At 45.0% G+C, this 20,182-nt stretch overlaps 1 protein-coding gene across 1 annotated transcript in view; it reads right to left on the reverse strand.

Moving 5' to 3' along the window:
• Positions 1-226: 226 nt before the first annotated feature.
• Positions 227-20,182, reverse strand: part of PLAT (plasminogen activator, tissue type) — an 82,302-nt gene continuing 62,346 nt past the window's right edge. The window contains 4 exon segments of the mRNA XM_033949655.1: positions 227-1,374; positions 6,188-6,336; positions 8,684-8,824; positions 14,839-14,975. Coding sequence (XP_033805546.1) covers positions 1,213-1,374; positions 6,188-6,336; positions 8,684-8,824; positions 14,839-14,975 — 589 coding nt within the window. The 3' untranslated portion in view covers positions 227-1,212.

Genomic DNA, 20,182 nt, shown 5'->3' on the forward strand with positions numbered 1-20,182 from the left:
TGTTGGGGTGGAGGAGAGGAAGGAAGAGAGTAGGTAAAAAGGGGTGAGAGGGGAAATCCTACATATGGTGGAGGGGAAGGAGACATGCACAGAGAAGAGAGAGAGAGAAATATTGGACATAGGGTGGAGGGCAAGGAGAGATGGTGCATGGGGAGAAAGAAATGTTGCACATCATAATAGAAGGGAGGAAAGGAAAGATGCTGCATGGAGGGGAATAGAGAGGTTTGATCCATGGCACAAGGGAGGGAGAGAGAGAGAGAGAAATGGTAGACAGTGGGAAAGAAACAAATGTTGGATATGGCAGTGGAAGGCATCACACACATCCGCGCATGCTCAAGGCCCTCCAGACACAGGGATGAAGAGATGAGACTTTCTGGGGGCAGGCCTGGGGATGGGGTTGGAGGCAGAACTGGGTGTGGCTGGAAGCAGAAAGGGGCAGAGCCATGCATCCAGGTCTTTCCTTCTTAAAATATGGTAACCCTATGTGGAAGGAGATGTGAATAGAGGAAAAAACTTGCACAGGGCAGAGAAGGGAGGGAGGGAGGGAGAAAGTGGAGATCCATATGGTAAGAGAAAAGTTGGAAGGAGGAAGGATTGACTATTTTTTCAGGCATGGGATGAGAAAAGAAGGGTGGGCTGAGGTAGCAACCCTAGATCAAGAGGAGAGAGTCAAGTCAGATTCATATAGCAGTTGGAAGGGGAACAGAGAAAGAGAGATGGAAGGGAAGGAAAAGAAAAGGAAGGCAGGTGAGAGGCAGAGGGGAGGGGAGGTGAAGGGTTGTACATGTATAAATTTTATGTAGTGTAGTAATGGCTTCAGATTTCATTACTGTATTTAGTACACATAAATGATGCACAATAGCGCAGAGACAGTGTACAACTCCCACAAAGAGGTCATGGAGCTTATATCCTGCAAAAGGTGGATCCCCTGTTAGACTCAGGGTTTCCTTGCACACTGCCAATTAAATCTTCTGTTGCAAGAAATACAGTTGGGGATAATGAGGCCAATTGTTCTGCTTTTGTCCGTATCATGCAATTCAATTTGGAATGAAAGAAGCCTTCTTTGTTAAAAAGGAAGAAAATGGTCCCTCCTGTTCTCCATTTCAGTCTTCCAGGGGTGTCATCAACCATCCATGCTACCCAGCTGTATTCTTCCAAACTCTGGGAACAGGGAGAGACTATTCAGAAGGCAAGTGGTCAGTTTCTTCTATTTCACTGCATCTTCATGATGTTCTCAATCCAGCTCAGGTAACGACTCACTTTTGTATAAACGCCAGGTATGTCCTTCTGCCCACAGCCAATGCCCCAGCTGATGATACCCATTAGGTGCATCCTACCATTGTCTGGACACATCAGTGGCCCTCCAGAGTCACCCTGCAGCAGAAGATAAAGGAAAAGACAGAGTAGATTTGGGAAAAAAAAATCCTCTCCACTTTTGATTACAAAATTAGTAGTGTGGGCAACAATTAAACATTTTAATCAAAAAAATCATATAATTCATTGCGATTGATCATAGCATGCGAAGGCAAAATAGGAAGTTGGGGAGGGGAGGGGCAGGACACAGCTGGGGCAACTCTGAAGGTTTGTTTTTTTTAATTTCAGCTGCCTGTACAGCTCATTTTTTATGGAGTTAATGAAACATGTTCCCTTACTCCATAAGAACATAAGAATTACTAAACTGGGACAGACCAAAGGTCCATCAAGCCCAGTATCCTGTTTCCAACAATGGCCAACCCAGGTCCCAAGTACCTGGCAGAAACCCAAATAGTAACAACATTTCAGAGCTAAGATTGTGATGTCATAAGGCCTCATTTCACAAGTGCCTAAGAGCCAATCTCATCAGTGAGGTCACAATGGCTCATTTGTCCTATACTTGGCTCACATAAGAAATGCCACACTGGGACAGACTGAAGATCCACCAAGCCCAGCATCCAGTTTCCAACAGTGGCCAACCCAGGCCCCAAGTACCTAGCTAGATCCCAAGTAGCAAAACAGATTCTATGCTGCTTATCCTAGGAATACGCAGTGGATTTCCCCAAGTCATCTCAATAATGGCCTATGGACTTCTTTTTTAGGAAATTATCCAAACCTTTTTTAAACCCCACTAAGCTAACTGACTTCATCACATTCTCCAGCAACGAATTCCAGAGTCTAATTACACATTGAGTGAAGAAATATTTTATCTGGTTTGTTTTAAATCTACTATTTAGTAGCTTCATCATATGTTCACTAGTCCTAATTTGGAAAGAGTGAACAAACGATTCACATCTACCCTTTCCAGTCCACTCATTATTTTATAGACCTCTATCTTAACACCCCTGAACTGTCTCTTCTCCAAGCTGAAGAGCCCAACCGCTTTAGCCTTTCCTCATAGGGAAGTCGTCCCATCCCTTTTATTATTTTTGTCACCCTTCGCTGTACCTTTTCTAATTCCGCAATATCTTTGAGATATGGCGATCAGAACTGCACACAGTATTCAAGGTGCGGCTGTACCATAGAGCGATATAAGGGCATTATAACATTGTCATTCCTGTCCTGTTAATTCCTAACATTCTTTTTGCTTTCTTAACAACCGCCACACATTGAGCTGAGGGTTTCAACGTATCCTCCATCCCAGTAATCTGCCCTTTTGAGAGAAATTTTTTTTTTTCAATGTGTGGCTTGTCTTTTATCTTCAAAGATTTTCTTCTTCAATTTCTTAGTTGGGATTTTTAATCATTTGTTTCTAAGTTTCATCTTCCACATGCACCATTAACACTGAACCTGGTGCCCACTCTTTTTAAATTGCTTTTAATTCCTAACTCCTACTCACTTGTAAAGTATCCACATCTGTTTTAATCCTTCCCACCATAAGCAATTCCCTAATCCCTTATTTGTCCTCTTTGTCTATTTTGATTAGACTGTAAGCTGTGTTGAGAAGGGACTGGCTCTTACATGTTTAATTTACAGCACTGTGAAAGTCTAGCAGCACTATGGAAATAATTAGTACTAATACAATGAGCCCTCTGAATCCACGGTTTCAGTATCCGCGGATTTGGTTATTCTTGATTTTTTTTTTTTTAAATAAAGCTGCATTCTGGACCTTCCACACCTTCCTCCCGGCATCCCAGACCTTACCTGGTGGTCTAGCGGGCTTTCAGGGCAGGAGCAATCTTCCTACGCTCCTGCCCTGTACAGATCACTCATAGCAAATGGGAGACTATGGGAATTCACGGTAGCCATTTGCTATGAATGATCTGCATGGGGCAGGAGTGTAGAAAGATCGCTCCTGCCCCGAAAGCCTGCTAGACCACCAGGTAAGGTACCTCCAGGTAAGGTCTGGGATGTCAGGAGGGAGGCAGGGGTGGGTCAGAGCCAGCCCAAAAGTTATTCGCGAATACTCAATATTCGCAGGCCGGATCTGCCCCTAACTCCTGCAAATACGGAGGGGGAAGTGTAGTAGGAAATGTAGAGAATGACATAGTGACAAAATTCATCACCGTTCCTGTCCCCGCGGATAACTGCGGGAAACCATCCCGTGTCATTCTTTAGTGTCTATCTCAACCTCAGTCCTTCTACACCAGCATTCTTCAATGCAAGGCTTGAGGGTCAGTTGCTGTGCCCATTCATACTCTAATTCTTATGTGAGGCAAGCATAGGATAATGAAGCCATTGTGACATCACTGATCGGGTTGGCTTTTAGGCATTGGTGGAATGAGGCTTTATGGCATCACAATCTCAACTTTGGAATGTTGCTACTCTTTGGGTTTCTGCCAGGTACTTGGGACCTGGGTTGGCCACTGCTGGAAACAGGATACTGGGCTTGATGGACCTTCAGTCTGTCCCAGTATGGCAATACTTATGGTCTTACGTTCTAACCATCTGGTGTCATTCTTTAGTGTCTATCTCAGGGGTGTCAAATGTCGGTCCTCGAGGGCCGCAATCCAGTCAGGTTTTTAGGATTTCCCCAATGAATATGCATGAAATCTATTTGCATGCACTGCTTTCATTGTATGCTAATAGATCTTATGCATATTCATTGGAGAAATCCTGAAAACCCAACTGGATTGCAGCCCTCGAGAACCGACATTTGACACCCCTGATCTATCTCAACCTCAGTCCTTCTACACTAGCATTCTTCAATGCAAAGCATGAGGGTCAGTGGTTGTGCCCATTCATACTGTGATTCTTCTCTCTCTTCTTAAAGAATGACATGGAGATAGTCTCCTGTGGTTATCCGCGGGGATGCGATTGACACTTAAACAGAGCCCTAACAGCAATGACAGGAGAAGCAGCCTCCTATCACTGTTGTTAGGGCATCACGACACCCCCCTCCCAAGCCATTGAAAATGGCAGAGGGGATTCCTACTCCTTCTACCAATGCGACTTCCAACCCCCATGGCAGCAATGTGGCAGGAGGGATGTCCACTCCCTCCTGCCAATGTGACTCCTCTCCCCTCCCTCCCCCCCATAGCAGGGATACACCAGGAGGCATGCCCACTCCCTACTGCCACCAAAAGCCCACTCCCGTGTCAAGTGGCCCCCCCAACATCCTCTGTAATTAGAAAGTGAAGGGTATAAATTGAAGAAGACACTAATGTAATGTAATGTAAGTAGGGCCGGAACTGGGCAGACTTGCATGGTTTGTGTCCTGTATATGGTTATTCAGTTTGGGATAGGCTGGGGAGGGCTTCAACAGGAACTCCAGTAATTTGGGATGGTATAGATAGGCTGGAGTGAACTTTGATGGCAACTCCGGTAGTTGAAACCTTAGGACAGTACCAGGCAGACTACTACGGTCTATGGCCCAGAAATATCAAAGAACAAAGACAATTTAATTTAATCATGAATTTATAATGTGTGTACCTATTAGGCAGACTGGATGGACCATTCAGGTCTTTATCTGCTGCCATTTACTGTGTTACTTAGTGCAATCCATGTCCGGGTACCAGCACTGAACATCCAGGTCTGACCAGTCAAGAGTTTTCCTCTCCAAGCTATTTAAATTGCTTTGAATATATCAGATAGAAAGGGTTTGATTCTGCAAACATACATCCCAATGATAGGCGGTGGTAGGCGTCCTACCGCCATCTATCAGAAAATCGGGACACACATTGTAAAAAAAAAAAAGGGGGGGGGAAGGACGCTTACATTATAGGCATGTGTCACGCGTCTATGGAGACATGCAGGGATGCTTAATCATGCCCAAGGCGGGGTGTGGTTTTGCCCGGAAGTGGCCTTGGACAGGCTTAAGTGTCCCTACATGTCTCCATAAGTTTCAAGTTTCAAGTTTATTTATTCTTCATGAATCGCCTATATAAATTGCTAGGCGATGTACAATGAAATAACATGTATTAATAAGTGAAACAAATACAATATTAATAGTGACATAAAAAACAAATTTGTTGTTAGATAAAATATAACATAGTTTACAAACTGATTGTAGACCTAATTTAAAATAATTTGTGGGTAAAACATACATGACATGTGTGGTTAAGTAGGGGAGTAGTTACAGTTTTTGATAGAAGAGAAGAAAAAACATAAAAGGGAAAAACAAAAGGTGGGTAATAATGGCTGTGTTAAAAAAAAAAAAAACAAGAAAAATAAAAAATATAAAACTCTATAATGATTATAAAATTGTCAAATTTTATTAGTCCTAAGTTCCATAAGCATCTTTAAAAAGAAAGGTTTTTAGCGTTTTTTTAAACAATGTCAGGTCTTTTAGTTCTCTAATGTGTTGGGGTAAAAGATTCCAAGAGTGAGGGGCAATAACTGAGAACATGTCTTGTCTTCTAGTTCCTATCATTTTGACAGACACCTTAAATGTAGGCCTGCAAAACACATTTAAGGTATCTGTTCGGTGATGCAGACGCAATTCTCTTTAGGATGCCAATGCGCGATTGACATGCTATCGGTGGCTGCCTCTTAGGTGTCTGCCGAGATCAGCGTCCTAAAGAGAATCAGGCCCAAAGTGCTTATTTGAGTGCTTAAAATATAGTTTAATATACTCAGGGCTCCTTATACAAAGCCTCAGTAGAGGTTTCTACCATGGACCGGCGAGGAATTCTATGAGTGCTGGAGCATTTCCCTTGCCAGCCCGCGGTGGCCACCTACACTGCAGCTTTGTAAAAGCCATTTGCTATAAAATTATCCCCTATATGTATTTACTTTAACAATACGAGTACAAAGGATCAGGTGTCTGAGTTACCTTGCAGGCATCATCTATATTGCGAGTGTCCAAAGCACAGAGCATGTTTTCAGTCACCGTTTTATTCTGCAGCTGGGCTGAGGTGCACTTGCTCGCAGGAACCAGCCTGACAAGACCTTCCTTTATCGCCTCTGAGAAAAAATAGTCAGCTGTAAGGGAGGAAAAAAAAAAAAAAAAAAAGTCTCGCCAAAGCCACAAATATTTCAGTCCAGCTGTGGTTATCCAAACAGAGAAAAGAGAAAATGTTGCTTATACTATAGATTGCAATTCAAGGGCTTACCTACACTCAGAATATTTTATGAGGATATTTTATGCTGTGTGTGTTAAGCAAATTACGATCTGATATTGTATCTTGTTGGTCTTGTTTTGTTCTAGCACATGTCTGTAATTTGTAATATTGTTTCCCCATTTTTAAATTGTATATCGCTTAGAAGTATTATAAGCGATATAATCAAATGTTAAATAAACCTGAAACCTGGATGAGCGCGCCTTGATGAAATCAGAGCTTTAATTAATTTCGATATATGGCATTTAATTAAGGAATTCTATGGCATGGACTAATTTATTTAGTCACCAATGGGCTGATTCTATAAAAGTGTACTCACAGTACACATCTATTTTCCTTTATAGGTTACTGGCTTAACTGGGTATATATAGAATACACCTATAATTTTTTTTAATTGGCATGGTAATTGACTGGAGCAAGTTTTAAGCCAATCCCCCCAAATTAAAAATTACCAATTAAGAGTTCAGCTCCAAACTGTCAGGACACCTAGCGACGCCTAAGTGAAGACGCCCTCCAACACCCACATGAAATGTAGGCGTGGTTAGGGGGTGGAGAATAGGCACGGTTGACTTAGGTGTCGCTAAGCATCCAAGTAAAACCTGTCCTAATATACTGGTGCCTACCTCTTAGGATACCTAAAGATGCCTAAGCATGCCTAGGTGCCGCTAGGTGGGATTCTATAGGCAGCGCTTAGCGGATGATTGAAAACCACTACGAGTGGCACCTACAATTAGGCAGTACAGAGAAAGAGGCAAGGGAGGCGTCCTGTCAGCCAACAGTGGAATCTTTATTCAAAAGTAAAAGTCCCAACAAGGATCCAAGTTTCGGCGTGTTGAAACAACGCCTTCCTCAGGAGATACTGACACGGAGTGAACTTTGGAGCGCTTTTGATACGTGGTGAAACAAAAGCGCACCAAAATTCACTCCGTGTCAGTATCCCTTGAGGAAGGCGTTGTTACAACACGCTGAAACTTGGATCCTTGTTGGGACTTTTACTTTCGAATAAAGATTCCCCTGTTGGCTGACAGGACGCCTCCCTTGCCTCTTTCTCTGTACTGCCTAATTGTAGGTGCCACTCGGAGTGGTTTCCAATCATCCGCTAGGCGCTGCCTCTAGAATCTGGTCCATAATGTATTGTATCCCATAAATGATTCGCCTGTGGGTTCTGCCCACACTCTGCCAATGTCTGCCAAGAGATAAGGCTGGGCCTGAGGCAGACAGGGGCATGTCACTGCTTCTCAAGCTGCCACTGCCCTTGCCCTCCCCTGGCTGCTGCTGCCCCCCCAAAATTGAGGCCCCCTCAAAAACAGTTATTCACCGGCAGCAATGGCATAGCGAGGGTGAGAGGCGTCCGGGGTGGTAGCGCCCCTCCCCTGCCCTCATCTCCACCCTCCACTCCTTCCCCAATCCCCCCTACCGCATACGAGCCCCCTTCCCGCCGTGAGCAACAAGAACTTCAATGTGCTCCTGGCGACCCCGTCGTCTCTCCCGCAGATGCCACTTCCTATGTGCGGTGCCCGGAAGTGACATCAGTGGGAGAGACAACGCGGTTGCGAGGAGCACGTTACAGTTGTTGCTCGCAGCGGTGAACAACTAGGGGGAAGAGAGAAGGGGGATCGTGAGTACGGCGAGGGGAGGAGTGGGAAGAGGAGGAGGAGTGCCAGCACCCTCACCAACATGGCAGCCGGGGCAGACCACCCCCGCCCCATCTCCTTTCCACACCACTGACTGGCAGTGAGCACAAGCAGCCAGCAACTGATATACACTGCTCCCACCATGTTCCCATCTATACCGAAACACGGAAATTGTGCACGCGTCATCTTCCCTTTCTCCATACCTTTCTAACTTCCTTGGCATGAGCAGAACGCCATCGGTGTCGGCTCGCCCTTTGATGTCACTTCCAAGACGCGAGTCCTGGAAGTGATGTCAGAGAGAGCGCCGATGCCAAAGCAGGCAGCAACCTCGCCCTGGGGAAGTAAAAAAGGTTCGGGGGAAGGCGTGGGGCGCGAGTGGCATGGAGAGGAGCAGGGGGGCAGATTGAGTGTTGTGTCCTTAGCAAAACGGCTCCTGGGGTGGTCCGCTCTCCCCCTTTTACTATGCCATTGTGTTCACAACTCTCCTGGTAGAGAGTGGTGTTAGCACAGGATAAGATACAGCTCACTCCAGAGCTACTTGAATAGATAGCAGAGGTCCTGTCAATAGCCTCTTACATTCCTCTTGCTTTCCGTAGCCAGAGATCTCACACTCCGTCCAATCGGGGAGCTTCAGTTCTGGTTTTGGAAGGCATGCAATACGAGTGGTCTCCGTCTCCACAGCACACTGGTCCGTCTCCGACTTCAGCTTCAACAAAACTGAAAGAACAAGAATATACATGACTAGTCTTTAAACCCATTACATTAACGGGTGCTAGAATATATGTCTGTCTGTCTGTCTTTCTTTCTGTCTCTCTCCCTCCCACTGTCTTTCTTTTTGTCTGTCTCTCTCCCTGGCCCCCTTTGGTTTCTTTCTATCTGTCTCTCTCCTGCCCCCTATGCAGCAGCAGCAGCAGCATTTCTTCCCCCCACCACCACTTCCCTGTGCAGCAGCCACAGCATCATTCCCTCCTCCTCCATTTCCCTGTGCAGCAGCATTTCCCCCCACCCCACTTCCCTGTGCAACAGCAGCATTTTCCTCCCCCCACTTATCTGTGCAGCAGCAGTATTTCCCTCCCCCCCCACTTATCTGTGTAGCAGCAGCAGCAGCGTTATTTCCCTTCCCCTCCACATCCCTGTGCAGCAGCAGGAGCATTTTCCCCTACCCCTCTTCCCTTCCGGTGGTCTGCCCTGATCCCTTGGCCCTTGCTGCCCCTTTCCCTTCCCACGATCCTGTCAAACCTCCCGGCTCTAGCAGCGGCCGCAGCACTCTAAACACGCTGCTTTGCGACCTATTTCCCTACATCATCAGAAACGCGGCAGAGCAAATCAGGGCAGTAGAAGGCCGCAAAGCAGCGTGTTTAGATTGCTGCAGCCGCTGCTAGAGGCGGGAGGTTTGTCGGGATCAAGGGAAGGGAAGAGGGGGGCGGCAAGGGACTAAAGATAGCGGCCAGACTGCGTGAAGGGAGGGTCAGATGGGGATTCGGGGGCACCGGGTGGCAGCGACAACGATGATCTGCTTTACATGCGCACTCTTGCCAGCGGGGACCTACGGATCATGGAAAACGGAACCACGCAGGTAAGAGTGCGCATGCGCTCTTAGGGTTTTATTATATTAGATGGGGGGCTGAAGTAAGGGTTCTGAAAAATGGCAAGGGAGATGCAGGTGAAGGAGCCAGGATTAGGATAGCATAGCCAGTTTTAAGAAAGGTTTGGACAATATCCTGGAGGAAAAGTCCATAGTTGGTAATTTATTTTAAAAATTTCTATACCGTTTAAAACTAAACAGTTTACATGAATTATATACATAAATGATAAAAGAGCATAATAAAACAAACTATCCTAAAAAGAAATAATTCTAAAAACATGGGGAAAACCACTGTTTGTCCTGGATCGGTATCATGGAATACTGCTTTTCCTTGGGTTTTGGCCAGGTACTAGTGATCTGGATTGGCCATGGTGAGAATGGGCTACTTCCCCAGCGTGTTACTAGTGCTTTAGATTTCTCAGCGTGTCTCACCGCTATTTGTCCAAGGCTATCCTTTTGATAACTTTTCCTTTTATCAAAAGTGGACCCCTGATGAAGATTATACGAAACACGGACCGTGTTGGGTCCCTTGCCTGGTAAAAGGTTTTTAACCAATGTTTTACTTGTTATAAATAAAGTCTGCCTGCATCGTGTACCAAGTCTGCAGTTTTTGGTTTGTTTGTTCGAGAACAGGCTACTGGACCATTGGTCTGACACAGTAAGGCTATTCTTATGTTCGTATGTGTGCCAAGTATAGGACAATCAAGCCATTGTAACATCACTGATGAGGTTGACTCTGAGGCATTGTGGAATGAGACATTCCTTGTCATCAACAGCAGATGAATCCAGAGACTAGTAGGATTATGTCCATCAACCAGCAGGTGGAGATAGAGAGAATTGAGTTGTCCTCAGCCTTACTGGATGCACAGCCTCCTGGCCAACCAGTATTCTCTATCTCCAGCAGGCTGATGGATGTGTTCCTCACAGCTCCTGGCTTCTGCTTGTGGATTTCAGTCCAGGCCTGGATATTTCAAGATGAGGAGTGTCTGGCTCAGCGGTGCCAGCTTTAGGGGTTACACCTGCCCCTCCCCCTCAGGTCCCTGCCTCACCCTCTTCTGGGATACACCTGTTCACCGCAGGTCCCTTTCACCTGTTCACCGCAGGTCCCTTTCCCTATTTGCCATTGTGCCTTATTTACTTCTCCTTTCCCACATTAAAAAAGGACAGTTATGAGGAGTACCGGTTTTCAACAGCGGTTTTCATCCTCAAGAGCTTAAGCTCCCTTAATTCTAACAGCATGTGTTCCTGCTCCTCCAGTTGCCCTTCATTATTTATTGCGGGTGAGTATTTCTTTATTCCCTTTCACAGTGTCAGGTTTTTGTTGCGGTTAGCGTTTTGGGCACCTGAAGGCGCTGACAAGGGCTCGGTTGAGCAGTTTGGCCTAGCTCCGCCGTAATTCGGGTGGGATGCTAGGCTGTCTTCGCTCCTCTATAGAAGGCTCCAGCGGGAGAGGTATGTGGGCTTTTCCCAGCGGGTGAGCTGAGGCCGATTTTTACCTCAGGCATTTGCAGCCATTTCGGTTTGCCTGCAACAGCCACGTGGAGCACATATGGAGGAGTGTGTGGCGCGGTGGTTGAAGCTACAGCCTCAGCACCCTGGGGTTGTGGGTTCAAACCCCACGCTGCTCCTTGTGACCCTGGGCAAGTCACTTAATCCTCCAGAGCCCCAGGTACGTTAGAGAGATTGTGAGCCCGCCGGGACAGATAGGGAAAATGCTTGAGTACCTGATTGTAAAACCGCTTAGAAAACCTTGATAGGCAGTATATAAAATCCTAATAAACTTAAACTTAAACATATTGTCAGCTGTTCACTGAGGTGTTAATGCTGCTTTCAAATGTAGTGTTCCTGCCGGGTTGCTATGGCAGTTCACTTTTCTAGGTGTACTCAATATATAGTAGTCGGGACGCTGGATCGGAAGCTCTAGGGAGCCGATGGTCACCGAGTCTTATCTGCCAGCAGTCAGTTTTATTTTTGTCTCCTAATTTTAAATTGTCATACACATTGAAGTATTTGATATTGCGCGTACAATAAACTTTTAATAAACTTGAAAACTTGAAACTTCAGCGGCGGTTGTACCTTTGTGCCCTGACCAAGCCGCATAGTTTTCTTGTCGAGGTGGTTTTCTTCCTCGATGGGGAGTTGCTTACTCTGTTTATATCCTCCCTGTATTTTCTACCGGGATGGAAGTTTATTTTTTTATTTTATTATTCTTCAATGTTTTGGAAGCAAGGGTGAGAATCTCTGTGTGTGTGTTCACAGGTAGCTGGGGATATTTATGTTGTATGCCTGGCCTACTGCATATTCTGCCCTTTTACTGATCCGCTAAACTCCTTTTTGGTTGTTGGCCTGACTTTTTATGGTATTGTATGTATCATAGTATGGGCAGGGACCTGCTATAAGGCCGGTCTAATGTGAAGACTATTGCCTGGTCTGGCCTTGGTTGGGCCGCTTTCTTTCAGCTGTGATGTTTGCAGCTTGGAATGATGGCAGCAAGTGGCCGGTTGTCCTGGCGTGGGGTACTTTAACCGGGGCACCATTTGGTGTAGGTTATGGTGCCAGGGGCCACGGTGCCATGTCTTTCAAGTAGATGTGTTGCTGTGCTCCGTTTGTTGGTTTGCTTATTTCTGTTAACCAGTTTCCAACAGAGGTCACTATATTTCGGTGCTTTCTACCAAGCAAATCTTTGCCGCTTCGGGGGACATGGCTGTTTTCCTGTCCTTGTGGTTGTCGGCAGGGCTGCCTTGTAAAAGTGAGGAGTATGTAGCTAGCAAGTCTGATTGTGTCTATACTACGAGTTAAGCCTTCCCTTTGGTCTTAGTAGACTGAGGTACTGTTTTGGGGGCTCTAATATTTCATGTTTTCTTTCAGACACGAAGTCCTTGGGGACTTTGGTGGATCCCTTTGCCCACAATTACCCTGAGCACACAGAGTACCCGGCTTCCACAGCTGCGTCCACTTAGATTCTATTTTAAGCTAGGTGAGCGAGCATTTACTATCTCTAGCTCTCAGCGCCTTGACGTATACTTTCATCTTTAGTCTTTTACACATGGTTGACTGTGTCTGTCATTTCCATATGAGTTTCTTCTTTATGATTTCCAGGGCTATTTTCCTTAGAGTCTTGGGGTGGAGAATTGGCTGTCACGGAGTGGTTTCACGTTCTCTATTTTCAGCATAGTACCCCTGGGAACTTCTGGCTACAGAAGGGGAAAAGGAAGATATTGGTATTGTTATTTCTTCTGCAGCGGTTAGGCTGCGTTTATTCTTTCCACACCTTCCTGGTGGGCTCATCTTTCTCTCTTCATTTTCTGGATTTCTGGTCCTTGAGTCTGGATGAGTCTCCTTACCATTTTCTCTCCTCATTTTCTCTGAGGTTTGAGTCAGTTACCAGCATACCCGTTACTATTCCACTGTTTTATATAGCCCATACTTTGGTGAGGGCGGTAATTACAGACCTTCTCGGTACATCTAGTTTATCTCACATGATGGACTCCTCTGCTGGGCGGGGTTTCTGCATATTGTCCCTTCATTTCTGTGCAATTATTGCGGCATAGCTGATGTAGGTGAACTATATTCTACCCTCTCACTTCACATATGGTCTAGCTAGTCCGTACGACTCTACTTGGAACTGAATTTGTTTCTCTCCAGTAGTATCATGTATTCACATTTCAGTTGATTTGGTTCCTCTATGTTCCTCCAGCTTTCTTCATGATTTCTGGAGTCTAGATTGGCACCCTTCGGTTGGCCTAAGCTGTTACAGGGTGGAAGCTGGCTTCAACCATGCCTCCTCTATAGCATTCTGTGTGTAGGTGTATGGGTCATTTCCTCTCTTAGGTGAGGATTTCTTCTTACATTTGTTCAGCAATTTGACTCTTTTCAGAGTACTATTGGTTTACTAGTTTGAGATGGCTCTTCTTTAGGTTGTGACCTCCACTTTTTGTGTTTACAAACTCCGTGCCCTAGAACCTTGCAAGGCGAAGGGGGTCCGTTATATTGTTGTGCTTTTTCCTGAATGTCATGGCTTTCCAGTGGGCTAGGGGCATTGCAGGATATAGCGGATTCAATCCTCAGTAGTTTTTTGGGCATCATTAAGTCACGACAGTCTGGTGCTCTGCACTCATTCTAGCGGAGTCAATCGTCAGGAGTTTTTATACATCTTTAGCGTCACGGCAGTCTGGTGCTCTGCACTCATTCTATTCGTGGTGGGGCACGACAGCTGTGGTTTCCACAGCATAGTGCTCTCAGATACTGTTTGTGCCTGCTCACACGTATTCTGAGATTAGCCTCTGTCTACTTGTAGGGTACATTCACTCTGTAATTTAAAATTTCCTTGACCAAATACTGCATAGCATGAATTAGAAGTGGAAGTTTTCACAATATCTTGATTGTTCTCTAGATATCTACAGTGGTAGTCTGAGTGTAGGGCTTCTTATGACATGGCCGTTAATACACTGGAATTGGTGCAGTGGTGTTTATTTCCCTCCCTACGTTAGGACTGCTTTGCTACATTCCACTAGTCTCTGGATTCATCTGCTGTTGATGACAAGGAAGGAAAAATTATGTTCTTATCTGTTAATTTTCTTTCCTTTAGTCATAGCAGATGAATCCAGAGCCCCACCCTGTTTCAGTATTTGTAGCTCTTGCACAGTGGTTTGGGAATGTTTTTTATGCTGGAGTTGCATTTTTGGTTGTTTAAGTATTATTTTTTTGTGTTTCATATGTGTGGGAAAGGAGTTTCTTAAGTTTGAGTTTATTTTTTGGATGCTCTGAGATGAACTATACTGGTTGGCCAGAAGGCTTTGTATCCAATAAGGCTGAGGACAACTCATTTCTCTCTATCTCCACTTGAAGGTTGATGGACGTAATCCCACTAGTCTCTGGATTCATATGCTGTGACTAAAGGAAAGAAAATTAACAGGTAAGAACATATTTCCTTATGACATCACAATCTCAGCTCTGGAATGTTACTGTCATTGGGGTTCTGGAATGTTACTATTCTTTGAGATAATGGAATGTTGCTACTCTTTGGGTTTTGGCCAGGTACTGATGACCTGGATTGGTCGCCGTGAGAATAGGCTACTGGGCTTGATGGACCATTGGTCTGACCCAGTAAGGCTATTCTTATGTTCTTAGAAGAACCTCCTCTTACCAATATCATTGTCATAGGTTTCTGAATCAAAATCCTTGTGAAGGAAATATTTCTCAATTCTGAACTGTTGTTCATTTTCCGAAGGTTTCGCTCTGTAAGTCCTTCCCAGTACCACCTTTATTCGATTCAAGCCAAACCTGAGGGAGGTAGCATTAGAGATCACATATTAATTTCGTTTCAAACAATTTTATTGATGGTAGTAAAGTAACATCCAAAAATATCTGCAAAACACTTTGTAATACAGCAAGACATAATAAAACAACTGTGCCAGTGTAGTGAAACAACCATCAGCCATTTTTAAACAGATGGCCCACAGGTGTCAAACACAAGGCCCGTGGTCTGAATCCGGCCCACCTGGCCATTTTATGCGGCCCGCGGTATGATGTGGCGTTTTCCTTATTGCTGCCTCCGGGTGTTTTATCTTCTGCCCGGCTCCCTCCTCCTCACTGCCACAGTCGATTGGGCTCATCATGTGTCCCACGCCTCACCCCTCTGCCGTTTATTGGTAGTGCTTAAAGTCAAATTCCATGTGAAACTTTGGGAAAATTCTATAAGACGCATCTATAGATAGGCACATACCCTAATTAGCAAATTGGCTTCAATTATGAGCTTTAACAAGCTCTCTATCTCTCTCTATTTCTCTTTCTCTCTCTCTTCCTTTATCTTTCTCTCTCTTTCTCTTATCCCTCCTGTTTCTCTGTCTTTTTCTGTTCCTTTTCTAAGCAGTTCCAGATACTCTGGATCCTTTTCATTAATCTAGTTCTATTCAAACGATTGTAGATACAAATATTTGATATATGATTTTTATTATGATTCTATGTGTTTGAGCTGCTTTCTGTTTATATTTCTTATAATATTCAATAAAATTATTGAACTAAAAAAAAAACAAGCTCATTAATGAAAACAAATTTAATTGAGTGCCAATTTTAAAAAAGACAAGCACCTATCGTATGGTGCCTAATGGCGCCTAACTCTAAAGTAAGCATATCTAGGGGCAAATAAAGACTTAGGAACCAGTAGGCATGAAATCTCTAAGGACTTAGCCCTTTAAAACCATGGCCTATAATGCAGGCGCCTAAGTTTTAAGTTCGGCATGATTCTATAATAGGCACCTAAATGTGATTGACAAGAGATAGGCGCCTTTTTTTTAGATGCCATTTACAGAATTTCCCTTCTGGGCACCAGGATTTACACCAACTGAAACCTGATGTAAATTCTGAATTCTATAATTCTGCATTCATCGTGGACGCCCCTGACCTGCCCATGCATCATCTCCCGTGGCCACGTTCTTATTTGAGTTGCACACTAAAAGATCTGCAGGTGGGTGTTTATAGAATAGCATTTAGCAAGATGCGTGTACAAAAGACCGTGTGTGTCAGCTGGGGTGGTCTTTTCTGGTTTAGATTTTTCCTGTACATATGTGAAGATATGAGTTCCAGCCTGGTTCCAGCCTGGTTTGATAGTGCTTGTTATATCTTATATGTTGTTATATCTTGTTTGGTTTGTTTGTAGAGTTTGTATGGTGTTCAGTGTCTGCTATTCTATGAAAATTTTGTGATATTTTTGCAAATTTTAAATTAATAAATATGTACAATATTTCTAACTTTGTAATTTGAGTACATTGCTCTGATATTATAGTATTTTTCTGTGGTATATACCCTTTAGGGATTTCTTTTTCTTATCTTTAAGATATGAGCTCCTCCATGTTCTGGTCATTTGTCTCCTTAAGTGAATTTAGCAGTTGCATCTACTCTGATAAAAACAAAAAATAGCTTGTTCCTTTTCAACTTTCAAACCTTTTTCCTAAAGGCTAATTTTTTATTTTTTTTTTAAATCTCTTTATTGAGCAAAATGTAAAAACAGTACACAAAATGCAGATAATCAAAGCAATCAAAGACAGAGTACAAAAGCCACAGTACAGGGACAATCAAAAAGAACAGAGGAATCAGCAAAATAGGAAAAACATGTCCCCAGGCTAAGGAAATCCATCTGCTCATACATACTTTTTCCCACAAAAGCCCACCAAAAACCCCCCCACCCCACCCCAGAGTGGAGAGCAGCAAAAAAGTAGGCAAGTAAAACACAAGGAAGAGAAGACAAATAGCAACTACAAAATGTACAGAACCGAAGAGCGAGTGAGCACACAACTAGCCCACCAGAGAGGAAAACAAGGAAAAGAAGCCAAAAGTAGAAAAGAAACAGAAGGAGAAAATAGACATAGAAGAAAAGAAAAGGAAAAGAGGAGAAACAGAAACAAAAAGGGAAAGAAGCAAGTGGGTAAGTAAGGAAGGAAGAGAAGAGGCTGTCCCCCCACCTCATGAGTTAAGCAGAAGACTGCGGGACCGATGAGGTAAGACCATCCAATACACCTCCCAGATCTCCTGGAAGCAGTCCCAGCTACATGGCAGTCGGCCCGACACTGCTCTACGTTCCAAGAGGGCCATCTCAAACACGAACCTTGCCATTGTGCCACGGAGGGAATAGCAGGTGCCCGCCAACACACCAAAATCGCCCTCTTATCCATTAAGAAGGCCATAGAAACATAGAAGATGATGGCAGAAAAGGGCTACAGCCCATCAAGTCTGCCCACTCTGCTTACCCACCCCCTGTCTATGCCCTAATGACCCAATTTCCTTATCTTGACCCTCGTAGGGATCCCACATGGGTATCCCATTTATTCTTAAAGTCTGGCACGCTGTCTGCCTCGATCACCTGCACTGGAAGCTTGTTCCAATGATCAACCACTCTCTCTGTGAAGAAATACTTTCTGGTGTCGCCATGAAATTTTCCGCCCCTGAGTTTGAGCGGGTGCCCTCTTGTGGCCGAGGGTCCCTTGAGAAAGAAAATATCATCTTCCACTTCGACACGTCCCGTGAGGTACTTAAATGTTTCGATCATGTCTCCCCTCTCCCTACGTTCCTCAAGAGTGTAGAGCTGCAATTTGTTCAGTCTCTCTTCGTACGAGAGACCCTTGAGCCCCGAGATCATCCTGGTGGCCGTCCGTTGAACCGATTCAATTCTGCGCACATCTTTACTGTAATGTGGCCTCCAGAATTGCACACAGTACTCCAGATGAGGTCTCACCATGGCCCTGTACAACGGCATTATGACTTCAGGCTTTCGGCTGACGAAACTTCTATTGATACAACCCAATATCTGCCTTGCCTTAGATGAAGCCTTCTCCACTTGATTGGCAGTTTTCATGTCTGCACTGATGATTACTCCTAAATCTCGTTCTGCTGAAGTCCTAGTTAAAGTTTCTCCATTCAAGAAGTACGTCCTGCATGGATTTCCGCTTCCGAGGTGCATGACCTTACATTTCTTAGCATTGAAGCCTAGCTTCCAGGTTGAGGACCAACTTTCCAATGTAAGCAGGTCCTGCGCCATATAATTCTGTAAACTGCATTCACTTACTATATTACATAGTTTGGCGTCATCGGCGAATAGTGTTATTTTACCTTGAAGTCCTTGAGTCAGATCCCCTATGAATATGTTGAAAAGGAGTGGACCCAGGACCGAGCCCTGCGGCACTCCACTGGTCACCTCCGATGTTTTAGAGAGGGTACCATTAACCACCACCCTCTGAAGTCTGCCACTCAGCCAATCATTGACCCATGCAGTTAGTGTCTCTAACAGACAGTGACCCACCAGCAGAGCTCCCAAGCCGTCAGTCGCATAAAAAAGAGAAGGTAGCGGAGAGCATGCTGGTAGAGACGGCAAAAAAGAACGCAAAAATGTCCATACTCGGGACCAAAACAATTGAATTCGGGGGCAGGCCCAAAACATATGCCCCAACGTTACTCCCACACCATTACATTTGGGACAAGCATCCCGCTCAGCAAACCCCGCGCGATGCGCTCGCAATGGGGAAATGAATGCGCGATGTAGAAACTTATACTCCTGTTCTCTGTGGATCATACTCCAAGAAACTGTCGCTACACAGGCAAAGCTAGAGGAAAGTAGCTCTGGCGCAAAGTCCAGTTGCAAATCACGACTCCACGCCTGCGCCAGATGACATACCGGACCATCCGGGCAGAGAGAAAGAAGAGCAGAAGTGTAGTAACTCAACCGAGGAGCCACGGGATCCCACAATGCCAAGCATAAGCCCAAGCGGCCCAAAATATCCGCTTGGACGCCAACGCAGGAAGACTAGAAATATAGTGGTGAACCTGGGAGTATCCAAACATATCAACAGAATCAAGATGATACAAAGACATGAGTTCCAGTGGAGTACGAGGCCGCCCCTCCTCATGTAAAACATCCCCCACCCTTTTGATACCCGGCTAATTTTTTAAATCTATGCCTTCCTTCAAGTGGAGGAAAAGCCTTGGAAGGGCTGGCCACGAGCAGCCTGTTTTGAGGCTGCCTCCTGCTGCGCTTCGGGTAAGGGAGAGAGGGAGGGAGGGAGCAAGGGAGTGAGTTTGAAGATCAGGACCGCTACCTACTTCTGCCACTAAGGGGCTTGAGGGAGGGAGGGCTTTACGGCTTAGGACGCTGCTGTGCTAGTGCTTCGGGGCAGGAGGGAGGGGAGTTCATAGCTGCTTTGGGACTTGGGGGCTTAAGGGAGGGAGGGACAGAGGGAGGATTTGCAGCTCGGGATGCTACTCGCTGGTGTTTCGGGTCAGGGAGGTGGGGGTCTCAGCTCAGGACTGCTGCCACTTGCAGTTCTTCGGGACTTGAAGGGGGGAGGTCACGGCTAAGGACCACTGCCACTCGTGCTTTGGAGGACTTTTTTCCCAATTAACTGAGATTGTACTTTTTTACAGAAAGGGTGGCAGATACATGGCATACACTCCCAGCAGAGGTGGTGGAGACAAAGACTGTGTCCGAATTCAAGAAAGTGTGGAATCTCCTAGGAAGAATAGGAAATAGTGGATGCTGCAGACGGGCAGACTGGATGGGCTTTTTAGCCTTTATCTGCCATCATGTTTCTATAACCATAAAGCTCTATGACTTCACAATGCAAGTGTTAAGAACCTTAGCCTATAATCATAAAGTTCTGTGACCTCACAATGCAGGTGTAAAGAGCCTTAGCCAATAGGGAGAGGAAGAGATAGTGGATGCTGCAGATGGATAGACTAGATGGGCCATTTGGCCTTTATCTGTCGTCATGTTTCTATGTTTCGAACAGAAAAAAGCCCCTTCCCCATCCCCCATTGTGGACTGGAATGGGTAGAATAGATAAAGCCTTTTAAGTTGTTGGTTTGGGAGCGGGTTTGTTTGTTGTTTTTTTGAAAGATTTGTTTTTTGTAGCTATCCTGTTTCTGTTTCAAGCATTTTTCTTGCAGTGGCATGTTGAAAATTAAATTAAAAACAAAACCCATGAAACCAGAAGACCTTGAAG

The sequence above is a fragment of the Geotrypetes seraphini genome, chromosome 6 (genome assembly GCF_902459505.1).
Source record: "Geotrypetes seraphini chromosome 6, aGeoSer1.1, whole genome shotgun sequence".
In the NCBI taxonomy this organism is placed as follows: domain Eukaryota; kingdom Metazoa; phylum Chordata; class Amphibia; order Gymnophiona; family Dermophiidae; genus Geotrypetes; species Geotrypetes seraphini.